This window comes from Osmia bicornis, chromosome 12, assembly GCF_907164935.1.
Source record: "Osmia bicornis bicornis chromosome 12, iOsmBic2.1, whole genome shotgun sequence".
Lineage (NCBI taxonomy): Eukaryota > Metazoa > Arthropoda > Insecta > Hymenoptera > Megachilidae > Osmia > Osmia bicornis.
Window position 1 is genome coordinate 7,118,381 of NC_060227.1, and position 21,838 is coordinate 7,140,218.

General features: G+C 44.3%; 2 protein-coding genes across 2 annotated transcripts; both read right to left on the minus strand.

Moving 5' to 3' along the window:
* Positions 1-592: 592 nt before the first annotated feature.
* Positions 593-8,570, minus strand: LOC114876600 (titin-like; the record flags this gene model as incomplete). Its single annotated transcript, XM_046288164.1, has 1 exon — positions 593-8,570. A coding segment is annotated over one exon (2,334 nt), but the record flags the coding sequence as incomplete, so codon positions are not given.
* LOC114876576 (cyclin-dependent kinase 5 activator 1) lies at positions 8,529-19,623 on the minus strand. The gene is made up of 4 exons (XM_029188224.2): positions 16,958-19,623; positions 16,074-16,316; positions 8,751-9,047; positions 8,529-8,618 (listed from the first exon to the last, which is right to left on the minus strand). The coding sequence occupies exons 1-4, from the start codon at positions 17,402-17,404 to the stop codon at positions 8,610-8,612; spliced, it is 996 nt and encodes a 331-aa protein (XP_029044057.1). The 5' UTR covers positions 17,405-19,623; the 3' UTR covers positions 8,529-8,609.
* Between the last annotated feature and the right edge of the window lie 2,215 nt (positions 19,624-21,838).

Below are 21,838 nucleotides of genomic sequence, written 5' to 3' on the forward strand. Positions count from 1 at the left end.
GAACTAAATTATGCTCCAATTTTGGCCCTCTAGCGGCAAAAATGTGAACTAAAATTTCGACCCCGAGTCAGCGCCATCTGGCGGCAAAAAAAGGAACTAAATTTGGACTCTTTTTACTTAACAAGAGCTTACGGATATGAAAGATATAAGGGATAAGGAGTTTAAGGGTTGTGGGTATGTAAGGGTGCAAAGATGTCAGGAAAGCAGGGATGTAAAGGATGCAGTGATGTAAGGGATGAAGGAATGTAGGGATGTAAGGGATGAAGAGATGAAAAGAATGTAGGGATGTCAAGAATGTAGGGATGACAAGAATGTAGGGATGAAAAGAATGTAGGGATGAAAAGAATGTAGGGATAAAACGATTGCTGTGATGTAAGGGAGGTAGAGATGTAGAGGATGCAGGGATGTAAGGGATGAAGAGATGAAAAGAATGTAAGGATGAGAAGAATGTAGGGATGAAAAGAATCTATGGATAAAACGATTGTAGGGATGTAAGGGATGAAGTGATGTAAGGGATGTAGAAATGTAGGGCATGCAGGGATGTAAGGGATGAAGAGATGAAAAGAATGTAGGGATAAAACGATTGCAGGGATGTAAGGCATGAAGTGATGTAAGGGATGTAGAGAAGTAAGGATGCAGTGACGTAAGGAATGCTGGGATGTAAATAATGCAAGGATGTAAGGAATGCAGGGGTGTAAGGGCGATGGAAATGTAAAGGATTCACTAATATAAAAAAGGCAGAGATGTAAAGGATGCAGTGACGTAAAGGAATGCTGGGATGTATATAATGCAAGGATGTAAGGAATGCAGGGGTGTAAGGGTGGTAGAAATGTAAAGGATGCACTGATATAAAAAAGGCAGGGATGTAAAGGATGCAGTGACGTAAGGAATGCTGGGATGTAAATAATGCAAGGATGTAAGGAATAACGCAGAAAATAAAATATGGGTATATGAGCAGGTAGATCTGCACCGCTCGGCGGTCGCTATAAGACTGATGGTGTTTCACGCCTGCAGTCGGTAACTAGTGTTGGTGACTTCCATTGTGTTTTGAATAGTTGGCGCAACTGGTTTGAAAACTGGTCGATAAATTGTCGATTAATTTCCGCCGTTTTCAAATAGAATACAAAATGATCGAACTTGACACTTCTTTTTGTGGGCGATTTAAATTTGCAGTTAATCATGTTCTGATTCAAACTAAATTTTGTAAATAAGTTCCATTTTGCAAAAGGAAATATCTCTGATAATGGTTTTTGGCGACTCGAGAACCAGTAAGGAAGAGGAACGGGATTAAACAATGATTGTGGATTTTCAAACTTACATTTATTTAAACAAATCAACATTGACCTCATATTTATGGGTTGTATACTGCATTTGTTGCACAGGTAATGCATCACTCTATTACAGCAAGAACTACGTGTCCTGCAACGCGTGGCATCCTTTCTTTCGGATTTATTTGACAAAAAATCAAATACATCGGGGACGGGGGAGACTGAGTATCGACAGTACTCTAAATTGGGACTAGAGAAATTGTACTAGAAATAAAATCGGTGGTCGATCTCTTTTTCGCGTAATAATAATAAATAGCAATGGTAATGAACAAATATTCAATAATAATGCTTATAATACTCTCGAATGGTAATAATACTTCTCCGTAGGAATCGTAATAAAACATAGACAATAGTAATAGTAATAATAGATCAGCAATAATAAAAAGCACAACGTAACAATAATCAGGGACGTAATTATAACAAATATTCATCACATTCGAATACAGTACACACTACGAACCCTTATTTTGAACAGGTTCATTTTTCATTTCGCATATGGTTTCTTTTTTTTTTTGTTCTTTTATTTCATTTAATGATTTTAATCGCTATTATATGTACGTACTGATCACGGTCACTCGATCTCTCGATTATACGATACATGGAATGAGACTGCTAATTATTCAACACGAAGGCTCCTAAAAATCATTCTCGTACCGTGAAACGAATTGTTTTCTCGGGATTAAAGTACTTATTAATTACATCATCGGGTATGTGTAACCTGTATGTATCGTACAACATATGTATGTATATTTATATATGTAAACGTGTATGTACGCGTGTCCATTTGTTTCATTCCCACGCGTGTGTATACAGAGCGTAATTAATTGTATGTGTGTGTACGTGTTATTACCCGGGTGTTTTCATTAACTATAATACTTTGGCTTCCTCTTAATTTGTTTTCCCATTTTTCTTGCTTTTCATCTTCCGTTCATTCGTTTAACGCTAATGGCAGCACAAATACAATGTTTTTTGTTTTACACCGTACAGCATCTTAACGTGGCCGAGTTCTTTCTTCTTCATCCCTGCCGAAATAATGTTTATATATTTTTCTTTTTCCAAATCACTTTGAATAACGCACGCTTAAAGACTCCCCTGCGCACGGCATCCGTTAAGACCGTCGTTCACCGGATGTTGATCGCTCAATTAAATACGTTACTCTATTTATTAATATCGTACAGTACGCAATGAGTACGCCAGAATTAATTATTGTATGCACTACGAAGGAAAGAACCTATTATATGTACTATCTTTACTTCGAGAATAAACGAATCGCTATGCAGCGCTTTTATTTATTAGTACGTTTTAATTATAACAGTGGCGTGGCTTTTCTTCATCTCCGTTTGTTTCATCGTCCTGAAATTTGAACACGTTAACGCCATTCGATTAAAACAATGCGAAAATCACTATTTTAACAATGTTATATGCATCGCGATTCGTAAACGCGTTATTGAACGTCTGATCTCGAGAAATACCGATCGGGAGGATCTCTAAATATCAGTACTAATACAGCGTGTGCAACTAGAGAGCGATAAATGCAATGACAGCCTTGTTCTCGTAAGGGTGATTCATCTATTACCTAGAATAATCGACTAACAATCAGCCTGCTTAATTATTAGACGTCGTTGATAATAATAAAGCGATTGACGAACAGATAAAATGATGAAAGTGTACGCTGGGAGGGCTCGATATCATGCGTGTACACATACGTGACTAGAACGATTGCGTGTGTTTCTGTTGTGTATATAATTAGTAAAATATGGAGCCTTCGAAGCAGCTCTATTCGCTAACGATTTACTGCTAGAATAATCCTAAACTGGGAACGAAGAAGTAAAGTGGCGTGCGCTTAGTTTTCTCGAGATCAAACGTAGAAAGAAAGACAGATCGCTAGCCACGAATAATCGCCAACTAATTAAATATATTCACGATTGAATGGCAACTAATGGCGTTTAATATTTGCAGGCTGGCTCTCCCCCTCCCCTCATCCCCTCTTTCTCTCTCACATACAGCTTTCTTTCTTAATGGTACTTACAAATACCTAAGTGAGAATTTCTCGTACGCTATGCAATACGGGTGAAATCAGGCGCGCAGTTAGATACATATTTTTTTCATTTTTTTTTTTCTCTTTGTTTCTTGGTAATCTCTCTTTTATGCTTGTTGCATCTCATTTTGGTTTGTTCGTCCTCGTTTAAAACACACGCAGTTTTATAGAAAAAATTCGCTAGCACGAGATCTCGCCGGAGAAAGCAAGGAATTTTTCTTTTTTTGGTATTTTTTTTTTTGCTCACTTTCATCTTTTTTTTTTTGGTTGATCTTCTTTCGCACCTCGCACGACTCTTGCGCAAGCTCGTCGTCGATATTTCACCCCCTTTTCTTAAATAATTCTATCATCCTTTCGCTCTAAATCTCACTCTCATTCGTTCCCTTTCTCTCCTGTTTCACGCATTTTCTTTAGAAAATAATTTCTATCTCTGTGAGTTTCTCTCTTTTAATTTTTCTCTTTTTTTTGTAACTTTTTCTTTTTCTTTTGTGACGACAGCATATCGAGCCGCACGAACAGAAAGAGTCGTTCGATCCCGAGGTAAACGGAAGTTTCGGAATGCCTCAGCTTCCGTTCTCGAGCTGAAAGCTTCGATTTTTATTCGAACGGCCGATTGTAACGCGTGTCAGTCACGGGAATGGTTTTTTTTTTTTTTCATTTCGTTTGTTTCGATAACCCGCGACAATGATACGGCCTCTTCGGCACCGGAAGTGTATTCGCAAGGGGTTCTTTCTTAACACGAGACGACATCGAGAAACCGCGAGGGAAACGAACGGCTGAACGAAGAAATAAAGAATATTAAGAACGACCGGACCTGAACTGAACGGGAGGAAGACCCGAATATTTAGAAAACTTCATCATCCTCGTTTCTTTTTGTTTCCTTTCATTAGTCTGCCACCGTGGTGTACAATTACAGCTATCACACATTATTAAAAATATGTACAAAATCTGACTGTGTAAGACGATGCTCGAATGTATTTGCAACGCATGAATAACACGCGTCTCGCGAGGGTAAATCACTTAGGCTTTTCCTAATTAACTCCTTTAACCCAAGATTCGTGTCAGACGTAACGTAATTGTAATTAATCAAACACGATCATTTTACTTTTCCAATTAAACGCATTAACCATCCCAATAGAAATGAACAAGTATATTTATTAATGATACGGTTGGTTAATTGTCAAATAATTATAAAGAATTTGTGATGACCCTAAAAATTAAACGTGTTAACAAAGAGAAGCCTAAGTTGTATTGTTCGAAGCACTGGTTTGTCGGTGGATGATCGGAATTCAAATCGAAATACAAAATACACTTTCAATCGAGGCTTCCTCCGTCTCCAGAGAAACACATCCGAATCACCTTGCAATCGAATATCAAAAATCTAAAACGATCGTGGCTGAAGAAGCCGGCAAGAGACCGGCAGACGCGTGTATAGAGAGCATATATTTATAATAATATATATATATGCGTGTATGTATACAGTACTCGAAAATCCTGGAGGGATCGCGTTTTCTGCAAAAAACGTATCGAATCGCAGGCGTAATGGCAACTAAAATGGCGAACAGTTGGGGTAAAGTAAAGTGCAGCCGTCGATAAGGTTAAACTTTACAAGATGATCGCGTTGTTTCGCTTAATACTTAGTACCCCATCCTTAACTGGATATTCAATGAACTGGTAAATGTATAATCCTAATTAATATTGCACGCGCCGGCACACGAGGGCTGCTAAATGTCGTTTACCTCAGCCGCCATATTAGCGACCCCCTTTTGTTTTTTGTTTTCTTTTTTTTTCACATTAGAACTTAATTATGCGTATGCACGAGATTCGCTAACGATCTACGGATCACGAGGGATCCATTTTTTATTGTATTATATATAGCAAAAGAAAGGAATATGTAACAAAGGTGTCCTCGTCGAGCACCGACGACTCACCGAACGAACTTTGGTTTATTTCCAACGTCCCATTTTTTTTTATTTTTTAGAAGTATTACACCATGGTGTACTCGAATCGAGTTGTTCGTTTTTGGTTTCATTTTCCTTTCCGTTTTCGATACGATAACTTTGATTTCAGCAACACGAAAACCGCACGATTTATTCGATATTTGTATCAGCTATGCTTAAACACCTAAGCTCGTATTATTAATGCGGTTTCATATTTTTTTTTCTTTTTAAATCGAAGATTACGCTCGACTGTGTTAATTACGTTATTCGCTATCGTTATCGCTTAAACACCCTACGTGAACTGTCATTTGGTCGTCACAGACTGGACAACCGCGTCGAGCTGTACTTTTCGGTGCTCAGTGTTGCCGATGAAAAGTTCAGTTTCGAGCTGAAAATTGTTCGTTTTAATAAGCTGAAGGGGTTGTCGTTATCGTTCGAAACCCTTCAGCTACGCCACGCGAACTCGATATTAATCAGTCCTTGACCCCTAGCCCCTCGATTTTATCGTTTCTTATTTTCTTTTATAGAAAGAATCGTTGACTCCTCGACTAATTATAGTTGCTCCTTCGATTTTGTAATCTTCGTTTCGTAGGCCAACGAAGTGTATGATCGTCGCGACTCGAACCTCTAGCCGTCTACCTTGGTTCGCTCTCATGAATCACGGTTTCTCTACGATTCTGAACGACCACCATCTCATCGCGCGTCGATGGTGCAATTTAAAAAAGGCGAATGCGGCTCAGAGACGAAAAATAATGATCGCAGTTGCAGGAAATCTGTTTAATGTACACACCTGATCGGTTCGTATGTCCGTAGAAAACAGCTAAGCGAGCTAACTAGAACCCTCTACTGGCGAGGGTGCGGCGCAAATGAATTCTAAAATACCTTGGCTCGATTTCGAGTACCGTCAAACTTCTGTTCCAGTTTCCCCACTTAAACCGTCGTCACGTATTCCCGCAACTCGGTCCTCTCAACTGGCAGGCTGTCGTTAGCGAACCATGGGTCTTCATACTTGGGTGCCTCCTCGCTGCGAGCTCTATTAGGAGCACGTGGCCGTTCACGGCCTCGCGCACGGGGCACTTCCTCGCTTAACGACCTCTTCGTAATACCCATCGGCACAGGGACCTCTAACAAAGCCTTCGATCTCATCAACTGCGGCCTTTGACGGCTCTTCGGCTCCTCGCTCGCAGCACGAACCAACACCGTAGGCGGCATCAATCTATCATCCCCGCCCGCCTGATGACTCTCCGACCTGGCTCTCAGAGCCTTCTTCTTCGACAAGCCGCGACCCTTAACGATGCTCTTCCGTTGTACCGGCGGAGGCGGAGAGTACTGCTGCTGGGATCTCTGCCTCTTCACGGGAGTAGCTGGAACCTGAGGAGACCAAATCGGCGGAGACAGATCCACCGGAGATTGTAGCTTTCTAGGCGGTGTCCTCTCGGGTGACTCGTCCTTCCAGCCGCCTTGATAGATCGGGAACGCTGACACCTGGTTGAGAATCCTCCATCGAAAATCTTCGTCGTCGCTTCGGCAGGGTGTCGCCTCTGGAGGTGGATGATGAGTAGGCGTCACGTGATGAAACGGCGACCAAGATTTCGACTCTTCCGGTTCCTCAACCGCGAAACTACCACCGACACCACCACCGTCCGTTGGCGATTCCTCCGCGTACGGGGACCACTTGATCTCGCTGATGTGCTTTGGCTCACGTTTCTTGATCCCGATCGTAGGCAAAGGAGAAGCGTCCTCGTAGGGAGCCCATTTCGCGTCCATGATGGTGATCTCCGGAGATATCAATCGTCGGACGATTCTGTTCTCCAGTTTCGTTATCTGACGTGGATCCGGTTCCGGTGACATGCTCCTCCGGATGCTGTACTTGGGTCGTTCCTTCAAGCTTTTGCTCTTGAAACTCTCCGTCGAGTCTTGGCTCCTCCATTTCGAATCCTTCTTCTCGACGGGCAAAGAGAAGTGCGGTTTCATCGCCCACTTTGGCCGAGGTTTCTTCCCTTCCTCGGGGCTGATCACCTTCTCCTTGGCGCCCCATTTCTTCGACATCTGACTGTCGACTCTAGCGTGAGATCGTTCCAGCTTCGGTCTCTCCCGGACTCTCTCGGTTCTCACTAGCCTTGTGTCCTCGCTGGCGTGCTTCTTCAGTTCCGGTTTCTCTGGAACAGGTGCGATGGTCGGTTCTTCCGGTCGTTCGACGGCCAACGACGCGGAGTAGTAAAGCTTCCTCTCCGGCTCCAGTATCGCAGGAGGTTTTTCTACTACCTGTTCCACTGGTGGTGGCGTTGGTGGTGGTGGTGGCGGCGACGGTTCTGGCGGTTCGGCCGGTGGCGAAGGGGCCAACACTTTTGATTTCGGACACGTGCATCTTGGCTTCGGGTTGGGCAACACTTCCGGAACCTGAAGCCACCTGGCTTCTCTGGCCATCCTGGTGTCGTCGCTGCTGTGTTTCCTCAAATCGTGCATCGGTGTCTGCAGGTAGTCCGGCTTGATCGACCACTTGTCCGTTTCGGCGCTGTGGTGTTTCCTCAGGTCCCCTCGTTGCACGTCCTGCGGCTTCTTCTCCTCCGGGGTTAGACTGTGGCAGCTGCATTTCGTCTTCTTCACCAGGTCCAAATCGGTGCTGGACGTGTGTAGAGCCCATCGAAACTCCGTTCCCTCGCTGGTACGCCTCCTCAGGTCCCAGATCGCGTCCTCGGGAGAGAGGAAACTGCTGTCGACCCACCTAGAGTCGGTGCTGCGGTACTTGCGAAGATCACCGCGTTCCCTTTCGCCGCTGATAGTGTCGACGGTGTCGCAGCTACAGGTCCTCTGCGACGTGGGCGTTCGTTGGGACTCGAGAGGCGCTGCCTCGATCGCATCCAAATCCTCGATGGTGTAGTAGATCTCTTCGCGGCGTCTTTGACCACAGGACGGGCAGAGTCCGCTCGGCTCTCCATCGTCGCGGCTATGTCGATGGCGATGATGATGGTGATGCTGATGCTGATGTTGATGCTGATGCTGATGCTGATGAGGTTGTCGATGCAACGTCGAGGTGGAGGTCGATGCGGTGGGGTCAAGCTGCGAGGGCAGCCCCTCGTCGTCGCGATGGCCGTCGTCAGAGCGTCGTGACGTCGCAGCCGTGCCTGGCGATGCGCACCAGCAGGTGTGTGTAGCTCCGTCAAGCCGCCTTGGTGGGTACCGCGACTCCGGAGACGACGAGACTCCGCTCGAGGCCGCTACCAGGCAGGCTACCTCGATCCCCAGCGCCGCACGCCTGTCATTTTGGATTGTTTTTAGTTGACTCGATGAATTTTATACGCTTTACGTTTTCTGCAAGAGGTATAGCGGTAAAGTGTCTACAAGCTGCCAACAACGTTTACTCTCTCCCATCACTTCCAGCGATCAATGGACTTTTCAGCAAACTACAGCGAACCAGTTCTAACGACATCATCGTGCACCTACCTTCAGTTCGGTGAAGATCTCCGTAAAGAATCCTGGCTCGCTGTTGATTCGCAACATCTCGGAGCTCAATCGATTGACGATCAACAGGCATCGGTCCCAGAACTTGTCTTTGCTGTCCTCCACCAGGAACGGCTTCAACGGGTAGCTGATCTCGTTGCCCATGTAGCTGTAGCTCAGGTACAGGCACGTTAACACCGTGGCTTGAAGTTCCCTCTCGGACGCTTCGTCGCCGTCCACCAGCTCTCTCACCAGCATATAAACGAACACAACATTGGCAGGATTGATGAACGCGACGTCCTGTTGAGCAAACATTCAAAGAATAGCTTAGAATTATTTTTCCAACCCCTCTGTGGTAGAATTTCAAATGGGAATATTTGGAAAGGTCGCGTTTAGCCTTCGCTTCAATTTCGAAGTTAAAAAATGGCAAGCGTCCAAACAAGGTCACAAAAGAGCTGAACTACAATCGAATACTTGTGAGTAAAAAGAAGTAGACAGACATTCGATACGTTTCAACGTCGGGGGAACACGTGTATTATTCTTTTTCCTGGTCGGTGCATTCAGATGACGCAAAGTGTATGTTGCATACTTAGCGGGCGAACAAAAAGGGATGATTCACGCACGGTGTCGCGTTACGTGCCAGGCTTGCGAAATTACAATCGGCATTGTCGTAGTCGACGGCAACCGCGGTCGATACTTCGATTGCGACAGGTCTTCCTTTCCTCGCAGACCCTGGAGACACGATATTTGCACCTCTCAACCGACCTCGAATTCACTTTCGTAAATTTGTCTTTTCGAAACGCGTTGCAGTCCTAATGTTAAATCAGACACGGAATAGCTATTTTAAGTAACCGTTTATGTAATATTAGCAAAGATGGAAGGAGCCGTCTCTCGCGTGCTACTTCTGCCCTTTATCGAATGTCGCGTTTCGTCTCCTTGCTCCAGAAACCGAGTCCTCTGAGTCATTAGCGAATTAGAACACGAGGCGCATGGGTCGATTTAGCCCGAGAGGGCAAAGGTAAAGTGCATTGGCTCGTTGAGAGACCACGAAACGGCTCGTCTCCGCTTTAACGTGCATACAGAGGTGTTACCGATCCTGTAGATGCATCTAATGCACTTATCTCGAACGTACGTACATTATCGTTCGTAAGTATTCGAACAGCTTCGCGTTATTCAAAGAAAATGTTATTCTAATTTACAGGAGCCCCTGGGACACGCCCAATTTTACTTCCATCCTCTCAAAGATTCACCTGTTACGATTCGAGAATGCATTACACGCCTCTAACGCGAGCTTCCACCCGATTGATCCATCCGTTGATACGTATATATAAAAGCATCGCTACTTTTTTATCAACACCGAGAACTAGGAGGTGTCGACGTCCCTAGATATTCCTGGACGTTCCGGCTGCATCGGGGACGAAACGCATCGAAGCGCATCAACGCTTTGCGCCGCGTAACGGGCGTGTTAAACGCGTTAACGAGGGAGGACGTACGCGGCAGAGGTGCAACAGCCATCGCTCGCAAAATTCCTGGCAGCCGAGAAAATCTCTCGTATCGGGAGCATCGATTCTGTCGGGTCATCCCGGGGCCTCACCGTTATTGCACCCACACGCACCAATAACTCGACCCTCTCTGTCTACTCGCGCGCACCTACGGCTGTGTATATTAAAATTAAGAAATTAAATCAATTTCTAAGCGGCACATCGATCGAGTTTGATACCCACCGTACGAGAGAATCGAAATAGCTGACTGATAAAAGGGGACACCCGTCAAAAGCTGAACTTCCAAAAAGAGGTTTTCACGGGAAACAAAGCCTGTTTGCGTGTATATTATTAGCTCGTCTATTTCTGTTTTCCAGCACAGATAATAGCTTTCCCGTATCAATTGCGTGAGCTGTATCGACGCTGTAACAGGAGGGCGAGGCAGAACTTTGTAACTACAAAGGAGGCGTATTTATTTTTAAACTAAAGTTCCCATTCAGGCATGTGCCGATACGTCCATGGAGTTTCCACGTGTCTTGGCCAGCTCACAGAGCATACTTGTGGTCCGTTGGAAACACGGCTGGTCAAGCCTTCGAGGGCGGAAAACCGACGGAACGACCAGCCGTATATATTCGTTCGGTCGATATTCGCCAGAGGTGAGCGGCCTGCACCCCTACGGAGCTCTGTAACCGCGTTTTTCATCGGCTTATCGAGGATTCAGTCTTTCTAATTAAATTCTCGAGACTCCGCGTAGTCCTGTAACTCATTCCGATCTGGAATCTTATTGTGAAACGATTTTCAGCAAAAAGAATTGACGAGAAATTTAGATTAATGTCGCTTCAACGAATAAGTAATCGAATGGAACGCCTACGTGTTATTATACAATAAGTAGACAAATAACATGATGTAATTAAAAAGGAGAATTCAAGTTCCAGGTAATCGTTCTATAATAGAGAACACGATCCTAGAAAGGGTTAATTGACTAACAGGAAGCGCAGAAGCAGACGCTTTTAGCTTCGATCAACACTGGACCACATCGATCCGGACAAAATTGTCTCTTTGATGTTCAACCGCACCGAAGAAGCTTCTCCCTCGCGTTTAATCGGATATTGCTTTTAATACGATTCCCTAAAGGACATTTTCGTCACTTCCGTAAATGCTAGTCAACCGTGTCCATGTACAATAATCAGATATCAATAAAAAGAATTACAAAAACGAAGATTTGTTCGAAGTTCTTTACCTAATTTTTATCCATGTTTCATAATGTTCGTCTGATCCATTTCCTAATGTGCCCGCGTTGCAGATTCACCGATAATCCATCGGATAATCGTTCACGTGATCGATAAAACTGCATACCTTAATCTGTCGCTATCCTTCGTTATTCAGAATCGTTTTATTTGGCTTCGTGTCAACAAAAATAATATAGAATGTTCTACACGTGCTCGTTTATTCCGAGGAACAGCTATCCGCGAGTTTCGTTGCGGACGCGGAAAACAATTCCAACTGATATGGTTTCCCTTTAACGGGATTCGCCGCAATGACGTTCAAGCTTCTTCTGTTTACCGTCTAGACGAACTGGATTAACGTTCCAAGTTAAACGATCAACGTGTTGCTCCTGACAAGCATGATACTCCCTTTCGAACCGCGAGTTCATCTTGAAGAGATAACTAGAAGAGTGGATCTTCCAGATATTAGACACTGTTCGATCGAGATAAGAGTCTTATCGCTCTCTTCTAATGGCGCAAACTTTCTTAAGAATTTCAGAGAACATTGTTGGACAGAAAGTTGGCAATGTTTCGCGAGAAAGAAGATTACACAACTCGAAATGGAAATCCAAGTTGGTTACCTAATAGAGAATGTTCTACTGGTCACTTGTTGACGAGGTGAACGATGATAATCTATTTATGTATTTAGATTCGCGAGGGGATTTCTTCTTGCATAATAAGATACGGATTGATAAATAAATAAAAAGATTCGTCGAATGGAAAGTGTGGAAATTTAAAGACCTGATCTAGGTTAATTCAGGGTAATTCAGAAATGCATAGTGCAGTGGATCCTGTTTCCCTACATTTCCTCCTATTTTCCCAGAAATCCGATTTGCGTTCAATCGAACGAAGGAAATCCGCCGACACCCTAGACAGGAGTCTAGTGTGTTTCTAGGGCGAACGGTGTGTGTCACCCTTGACTGATTAGATTTGAGCACGTGTGCGATCGATCTGCGGTTCATCCCTATTCTATGAAAACCGCGAAGCGTGATTTTCTGTGTAACCTGATATGAAAGTTCCAGGAAAGAGCGAGAAAAAGAACAGCGCAACGACGAATCGAGCTAAGGGTGATTCTTTGTAACTAAACATTTGTTACATGCAACTAACAAATGTCGAAGAGATTCTGTTCTATGACGAGAAATCGATAAAATTAACTTTTACGTAACGCTATCGGGGCTTTCGATAATTCGACGCATAAGCTTGCACGAAAGGGTAAGCTTCAACCCCCACTAAGAAATCTACACAATAAAATTAATTAAGATTTGAAAAATAAGCATGTATCTCGTTTCAAAAAGAACTGTAATTTTTTAGAGAAAATAAAAATCTCTTAACACCACCCATCGCAATTTCAATAAATCTCCTGCGACAAAATGGTGGAGGGAAGCAGCAATTTTTTTAAAGTGTAATCCCTCTCGCTGAATGATCGTCTTTCGAGTCGCAAGGAGGTTTGAGGGTACGAGAAGAGGTAGTCTCCCCTTTGCAATTAAAACCGAAGGGTGAACGTCCCTGTCGGAAGCTCCCGCATATTTCTACAGCAAAGGGGTGCTCTGCCAACAGGGGTGGTTCTGCGACGTTGCCATTGCACGCACGTGACCCTCAATCTCCCGCCCCTCCTCTAACGCGGTTTCACCGATGTTGCACATTGCTGCACACATTTTCCTTCTTCCACCCCCTGATACACCCTATCGATTCGTATCCTTCTTTATAATTAACCTCGCGTTCCAATTTCTGGTGAAAAAAATACGTGCGAGCGCGTTGTACGCGAATTAGTGCCGCATGGGGGATGAAGTAGGGAATACGAGGAGCCTGTCTATAAAAAGATTTCTCTTGAAGAATCCATGGAAGAAAGTAGGTAACTAGATTTCTTACAAGAAAAGATGATTCTATTTATACGAAGAAGAAAATCGAATCGGTTTCGAAAGCTCGTACGAGGGAGAGAGGGGTGGTTAACGTTCGCGTAAGGGTCTAGTAGGATTTGGGGTTGGAAAACAGGGTAGCTACGGCGATGATCGCTAAAGAGACCCTTTTGACAACGAAAGCCGTGGTACTGTGTATATTTACCTACATCGTACCCTCGTCGAGACGAATAAACACACGCACGCCAACGCACCGACTACTACCCCTTATTAGGGACTCTGCGTTAGAGTGAACCTACCCTGGCGTTACGTTTGCTAGCTACCCTGCAATAGATACTATCAACCTGTGACTTTTTGAGACTCTTTGTGACCTGCAGAACTTTAGGAATTTTATATGACCCTTTGGTATATGCATAAGGTTATTCATATTCCTTGAAACACTAAGAGAGGCGCGTTAATTACGGGTTTTGCTACTGAATTCAAAGCGTGAAGGTCTAATTTGCTTTGTTACTTACATTCTTTAACTCTCTAACTGGGTAACATTTTTATTTTCTTTTAAACTGAAATATAAAGCTGAAAGGTGCACAAAAGGTATGAATCATAATTGACCTACAGTCACTGAAGGGTTAGTAAAAACTTGAGAATAGAACAATTTAATTTTTCAATTAATCTTCGTAAACGAAACAAAAGAGACGTAATCTCGTACTCGTAGAAAAACGCACAGGGACTGTTATCTAAATCGGTGAAGTTTTCTAAGCGCAACATCTAGTCACGCACATCCACCAGAGTCCTTCAAACGTTCATCGATTTCTTCTGGCCCATTGTTTCGATCGATCGGGAGAAATTGTAAATTACCAACTCGTTTTATGATTTATGAACATTCTCTGCAGTGGTAATCGGAGATAGAGAGACATAAAAAGGGCGAAACACGTGTGGGAATCGTTGACGTACATCGTATGACGTTTCGTGTCCTCCTTATCGATGACGTCCGATCACCGACGATAAAGGAATTAAAATAAAAATCACTCGAGCGTGGGAATGATAATAATCTGATCGAAAGCTCTAGATAGGCTCGTTAGTAAACGATTTGCTGAATGGACAGATAAGGAACACCCTTTGTGAATTTTATTCCAGAGGTAGTTTTATCGGGCGTGGACCCCGTATGCGTCAAAGTTATCGATCAACAGAGTCGTTTGGAGTTTTAGTACTTCATTCGTGACGAGAACGTCATCCACGTCGGCAGAGAGACCACTTGCCATCCAGAATAAACATCGTTTTCATGGATGGATTGGTCGATTTTCCATGAAAACTGGCACACTGCGCGACAACTCGCGACCCGGATGATCGATAATGACCTTCGTGGTTGCGAAGAAAAAGCGAGTCCTACGATATTTTTCTTTTTTCCTTCTTGCCAATATTCTAATTGGGTAAATAGATTAACCTTATGGAAGGTAATTTTATTTTCCCTCTGACATATTGAAAGTGTACCCTGACGATGTTTAAGAACGATAGGCAAGGCTAAGTCGATAACAATTTAAAAAATGAATAAAATTTTGGACGAAACTACGTACACCTCGCCGAGTATTATTCCCTTTCAATTTCTTCCTCATTCATCGAACATTGCTAACAATACATTGAAACCCCGTTTCCTTTCTATTCATGGTGTCTCGAGCAACAAGCGATAACGTTACGTCCGACTGACACGAGAAGCAACTTCGTAACGTGCTCGAAAGACACATGTCTCTTCCCACGCAACGTGTTCCCTATTGAAACGATCAAACTGGACCAATATATTGTGTAGATGAAAGGAAATGATATAAATAAATATTGACCTATATATTTTATACGTAATATCGAAGCACTCGAATAGAAGTCGATACATTGACTGCATCGCAGTCTGGCCATGAAACAAGACGTCTGAATAACTTTTATTTTTGGCAATATCGAGAAGCACGTAAGAGCAATTTTGCAGCCGTTCGTTCCGCAAGAAAGAAGCGTTTCGTTTAATCCGCTCCGTGACATATTGCGAGTAACGCGCCCCTGGTGCTTCTCATTACGAGCCACGTATTCCCGTGGGTCACCGCGAGTGCACCGTGCACATATGTATGCATCCGGGAGCGCGAAATAGGAAAGGAGTCGAGGGTGCTTTAGCTATCCCGACGCGTGCGGATCTCGTTTCGACTAAGTGCTTGCTCTCTCTCGCCTTACCCTTCGACCGATGTGCAACGACTGAGAAACGGAGATAACGCCGATGACTCGAAGCACGAAATCAAATATCTTCCAAGCGAACGCGAGGTTTGTTTTCAATTGGCGAAGCTTTCGTTTTCCCGAACCATCGCGTTCACACCTTTATCGGCGAGATAATATCTAGGTAATTCGATCGTCGACGATGAATCCGCTTTAATTAACTCAATATCGCAATACCCTGGCAATAGGTTTCGATCAGATACCAACAGTGGCTGGGATAAATATTAATTAGCGCGTTATCGTTAATTGGTCGGCATGTTATCGAACAACTCTCGCTCGGAAATTCAAACCGTAATTGCTTCTTCGAGCCGCGATAAGAGTGATGATATTGAAATTGTATGAAACCCTTTGATGGTTACACGGGTCAAGAAAGAAGGATGAGATGAATCGTTTGTTTGATATTTCATAGACGTGTAAAAAGAATAGAGAAGAAATTTGAAAGGAACGAAAGGAAAGGATTAATTGCAAAGCACTCACCTGCCAGCCCTGAAGCAGCAGACTCCTGTCGACGGTCTTCAGCCACATGACAGCGTCGCCAGCCTGGAAGTCTCTTAAACGGGTGCATTTCCTGTGAAGGAAGACGCCGAGGCACTTGAGCAATTCCGAGGTCGAGGCTTGGATCACAGTTTTCCTTGGCTTAGGGGGTAAAGGTTTCTGCACTAGCTTCTCGCACGTCGGGTTGTGCGTGGTGTGATTATTGTTCGACGCTGGAGGCTTTGTCTGTTTCAATATCATTTCAAATCAATATTTATCCAACGATGAAAAAAAAAAAATTACTATGTACTTAAATAATAAAACATTGTTACGTGGCGAAAGAATTCGTATGCTGCATTGAATTACTTATAACCGGAGGGTAAAACGCACCCCCGATCGACCGAGTTTCCTTCCCAAGAATTTTTTACGCCGAGGGGAAAGAAAGTACGCGCGTGTTCGTAAAACGCAACAAAGAAAAGTAAAGAACGATCGATATGCTTTCGATCGTATCTAGGGTCAAAGCACCTTCCGCGTTCTTTGCACGAGTCTTCCGAACCAATGGTTCGTGGCTGCTTTGCTCGAACGAAAATGGGCCACCTTTGTCGCGATCGCCACGTAATCAATTATAAACCCTACAGTGATTTTATTATAACTGCGTTCATTTAGCTATGGTTACCTTCATTATACTTTTACAATTACTCTATCTAACGTCTCTCGACGACTCGCTGTTGACGACTAGTCCCTGCCTGCGCGCACGATGCGAGTTTACAAATAAACGAGCATCGTCGCATAACAACCCAGTAGCTAAATACTGGACGACAATAATGAACTGTCGTTCAATTTACATTTCAAAGTTAAAAATTTAATAATTAACGATCATAGCATACCTGAGGCGTCTGTATGTTTTTATTCTTATCGACGATGGGTATGTTATCGAGCGGTTGCCGGAAAGCAATATTCTTGTTCTTATTGTCGAGCTTCTTCTTGTTGTTGTTCGACGTGCTGAATCGTTTCCACGAGAGCGCGTTTATGAACAACGAGTGTTTCTTCAGGTTCTTCTCGAGCGCGTTCTTCTCCGAGATGATCCTCGCGTTGTCGTTGTTGTTCAAGTTAATGTTGTTGTTTTGCAACGCGTTATTGTTCGTAGGCGGATGATTCGTTGGCGGGGCCGGCGCCACCGTGGCGACGCCGCTCTTATTTTCACGATTTTTCGCATTGTTCAGCTGTTCGTAATTGAAATTATTCAGCGTGAAATCAGCCGGATGCTGATGACCGGTTGGAGGATATACGGAGCCCCGCCTGTCGCGGGGGCTAAAGGACAACACGGTACCCATGCTGCTGGGACGAGTTTCCTGTTGTTGTTGTTGTTGTTGTTGTTGAGATTGTTGTTGCTGCAACGAGGGTTGTTGCGTTTGGGTCGATTGGTGGGTGGGATTCTGTGCCGGCCGACTCGGGTTCTGAGTCGGATGGCCAGGATTTTGGGTCTGATGACCCGGGTTCTGACTTTGCTGGCCTGTTTTCGAAGCCTGTTGACCGGGATTTTGATGATGGCCTGGGTTCTGGGTCGGTTGACCTGGATTCGATTCGTGACCTGGGTTCGAAGGCTGGTGGTTAGGATTCTGGGCCTGATGACCCGGATTCGGATCGCTAGGGTTTGATTCGTGGGTCTGATGACCCGATTCTTGTGGTTCCTGAGACGTAGTGGGCGGAGGTCTCGGCGATCTCAAAGTGGTAACACGATGTGGGGGTGGCGGGGGTGCTCGAGGAACCGAGGACTCCCTCGAGGGTCCCGTCAGCGGGGTCGCATCCCCTGGCTCGATGGCCTCCTCCACGACGGGACCCACGACCTCGCTCAGCCGAGCTCCCAGCCTGCTGACTTCTACCTTTCCACCAGAGCGACCCTCTCCCTCTCCTTTATCTGCCTCCTCCCCCGAATTTTATTATTCTCTGTTCTTCTTCTTCTTCTTCTGCTTCTTCGGATTCGTCAACTACACCCTACAATTAGAACGCGCACCTTCTTAAATCTCGAGAAAGTCTCGAACGTAATATGGTATGTAGCTGGGATCGATAAACCAAGGGAACAGGTTCACGAAATAATACAATATAATCGGCGCACACCCTTTTCCCCGTGGAATCGTTCGTTCATCCGCTCGCGACAACTTCCCTCCTCGAGGTAGCCGTCACGAGGGAAGAAAATGTCGTCGATGCGTGGAGAAGATGTCGGTCGGCGGTGCAAAATGGCGAGCGATCGATGCCTCGCCACCCTCTCCGCCTCACGGAGATAGACTGAACCAAGCGAACGGAAAATACAGAAGCTACACACCAATTTACCTCCCCGGATTATCCGTCTATCTTTCCTCCCTACTTTCGAATGGACGAAAGACCACCCCTGTCCCCAGTCACAAATCTTCACGATCCCTCCAAATCTCTTCCTGCTGCACCACTCGACGCACTCTCTCGCTGCACTCCGAAATCACTTCGCTGTATTTTCTTCAACGAATATTATCTTCTTCCGGATACCAGCTAACAACAAACAATCCACGATAACGTTCACTCTGAGTGACCCTCTTCGCATCGAAACTTCTCTTTGTTTACCTTGCCTCGTAGCAAAACACCCTTCTGCTTTGATCCCTCCGCGAAATGTAACACGATTTTTCTGAGGAACCGTTCGAACTTTGACTCAGCACGCTCGCGACACTCGAGCTGTCAATTGTTGACAACGCTTAGCGTGTTGGCAGAGCTTGAAGAAACAGTGGCGCGGCGAGCTTCGTTTCGTGTCTGTTGGCTGCCGTCTTCGCCGACGTCGCCGTCGCCGTCCTCGTCCTCGTCGTCGTTCTTCGCTCCTCTTGTTCGTTCGTCCACCGCCGCTTTCTCTGCGACCAACCAACACGTAGCACGCCCCATCTCCGCTTATCCGTGCGCGCGCAGTCGTTCGATAAACGCGCAACGTCGATTCTACGGGGGTGGAAATCAAGAGAAAGAGAGAGGGAGAGGGAGAGAGAGAGAGAGAGAACAGTCTCGGTGCTGCTAGAAGGGTGAAGAAACAAGACTCGAAGGTGAAACGAAGACGGGTTAAGTCACAACACCGACCGCATACGCCCCAAAACTTTTCTTTCGTTACCGTCGTGGACGTTTCCTCGTCGAATTTACAGGAACAGAGCCACCCTCTCTTCGCCTCTCACTGCAATCCTTGCGCGAATGTTTGGCCGGAAGCGACCGCGAGACCTGAACGTAGGTCGAGATTCTACTTTGTTGGAGAACAGCCCCGTGTGGAGGGGTTGCTTCCCGCTATGCGGTTTTCAACCGGTCGAACAACTTTATGCCTCAGCTTTGCGGCTTTCCTTGTATCTTCTCATCTTTGACGACCCAGCTTACAGAGTATACGGATCTGCGTCTCGGATCAAAGATACCACGTAATGATATGAATTGTACCGTTCAATGTAAAAATGATCAAAAAATAAAGTTCCTATTTATTATTGAATTTCGAGACCTCAATTTATACCATACGTTAAATGAAACCTTAAGACATAATTCTATTAATAACGAGATGAAAAAAAAGGGAGGCACACGAAACGACACAGCATCTTTTTCATGGAACTCGAGATACCATTAAATAAATATGTTGAAGAATTACGTGGAGATAAATGAAGCGTAGAAGCAAGTGAAACTGTGTGTAGGATGTCCCACGGGAACGTTCCACTGACTCGCAGTAACGACCCCAAAGGTGACACAATGATACTTGGATCTCCCGTCATAGTCAAAATTGCGTTATATTATAATAACGCGCCATTGTTCCGAGAAGCGTAGATCAATTTTTGAGTACCTAGCAGTGGCTAAGTGGAGCATAAGTCAGACGTAGAAATTTAAAATTAATTAGGCTCTAATTGATGGCTGCGTGCAACCCAATTACGCCCTTCATTAACCGTTAATGCCTCTTTTGTGTTGTTACACAAATTTCTGTTTACATTGTATGAAGAGTTCTGGGTAAAACGTATAATTCGTGGAACAACCGTTCATGTTGGTTAGGTTCTGCGAATGTTCCTTGTACTCGCTGAATATAGAAATCGAGGAACATCGTCGTTCGTAGAATTTCATAGAGGATCATGATATTATTACACTTTGCGTATGAATACACTTTTGGTGTGAATTAGTGGAATAAATATTACTTTTCCTTCTCAAAAACGTATTTCGAATTCTGTTTTTTTTTTCGTCAATGCTGGGCTAATTGCATCTAATTCCATTGTTTTGACGGGTTACAGGGAAAACAAGGTTGAAAATATCTGCGAGGTATAATTATTAGCACCACGCAGAAAACTCCTGATTAACCCGAGAAGATAAAAGAGTACGGAAAAAAAAAGCGAGAAAGAAAACCCTATTAGGGCAGTTTCATCGATCAACGACGCGCTAATTAACGTTCCACTTAACATCCAGGTAAAACGAACGCGGTACTCGACGTGATCGAAAAATCTAATCGAGTGACATCCTCGTTTAAGGATATTGAAAAATAAAGAAGTACTCTAAAAATAGAATTACAAACTCTCTGGTTTGACCAATCCTTTTGTTAAACGTCGAATCTATGGACGAAGTTCGCTAACGCGTATTGATCTTTCCTCTCGTTTAACAGCTCCTTAGGCGATGAAAGTTATTTCGGTTTTAGTTGGAAAGCAATCCTCGCGCAATTATTCACGGCCGGTGCATCGGTAACGGCTTTCAGTCATCTGCCACCCTTCACGATTACCGTTGCTCGAATTTCGGTCTTTCTACCATCAACGACAAACCTATCCCGGGTTTCTCGAGTTCCACTTTCGCCGAGAATCTGAATTGCCAACCACAGACGGGGGAAACTGTTACAAGGTTCGTCGTTGAAGCCACCGAGAACGGAGAAATTTCGAAGCTACACCGAGCTGAATGACCCGGTCGATGCGTTAAAGATGTACGCGTTTCTGAAGGCTAAAACGGGTTGTCTCGATGCTCTCGTTAATCTTGCACGAGTACAATTGATTCACACTATCGGTGAAAAATTTCGATGTTACATCACTTCCAAAGCTACGTAATCCATATTTGGATGACGTATGAATTTTTATGAAGATCAATTTACCACCTATTTTATATCGAGGACGAATCAATTTAGCCAGTTATAAAATATTTTCATCGATACATGGAAGTTTGTTCAAAAAGAAGCCAAGCATTATAAAAATAGTAAACTGACGTCAGTCTGCTTTTGCGATCACACAAATGGACCTTAATCCTGCAGGAGTACGTTTATCATTCAAGAGGGCAGGAAGTTCGGTGCGCCAGAAGGTGCAACATTAAAGCGAGCACTCCTCGTTTCACATATTAAACACGTTCCAAGTTGACCCTCCACGAACCAGGAAACGAAATGAAAGAAACGTGAGTTTCTCTGCATGCAAGATACATGCTCTTCAAGACGTTGAATCCACAATTCGGAAACTGTACAATGATTAAATTTTGTAACTCGTGGACTCATCGCAACAATCATTCGAACAACTGCTGAAACACACAATTACGAACGTTTGATCTTGGGATGATTTTTTGAAGAAGACGAAAAATTGAAAGATCTGAAGGAGAAGGTAAACACGTCGGCGTGGAAACGGAATCACCGGGATCTCTCAGCTTTAAAGGATTTCCCAGGCTGCCTGACCCGAATGGATCCTCCGAGAGGTTCCTCCCAACGTCCCCTAAAGTTGCACCGGATTTCTGTATACATGGATTCCATTAATATGAGAACGGAAAAGCGTTTATCCTTT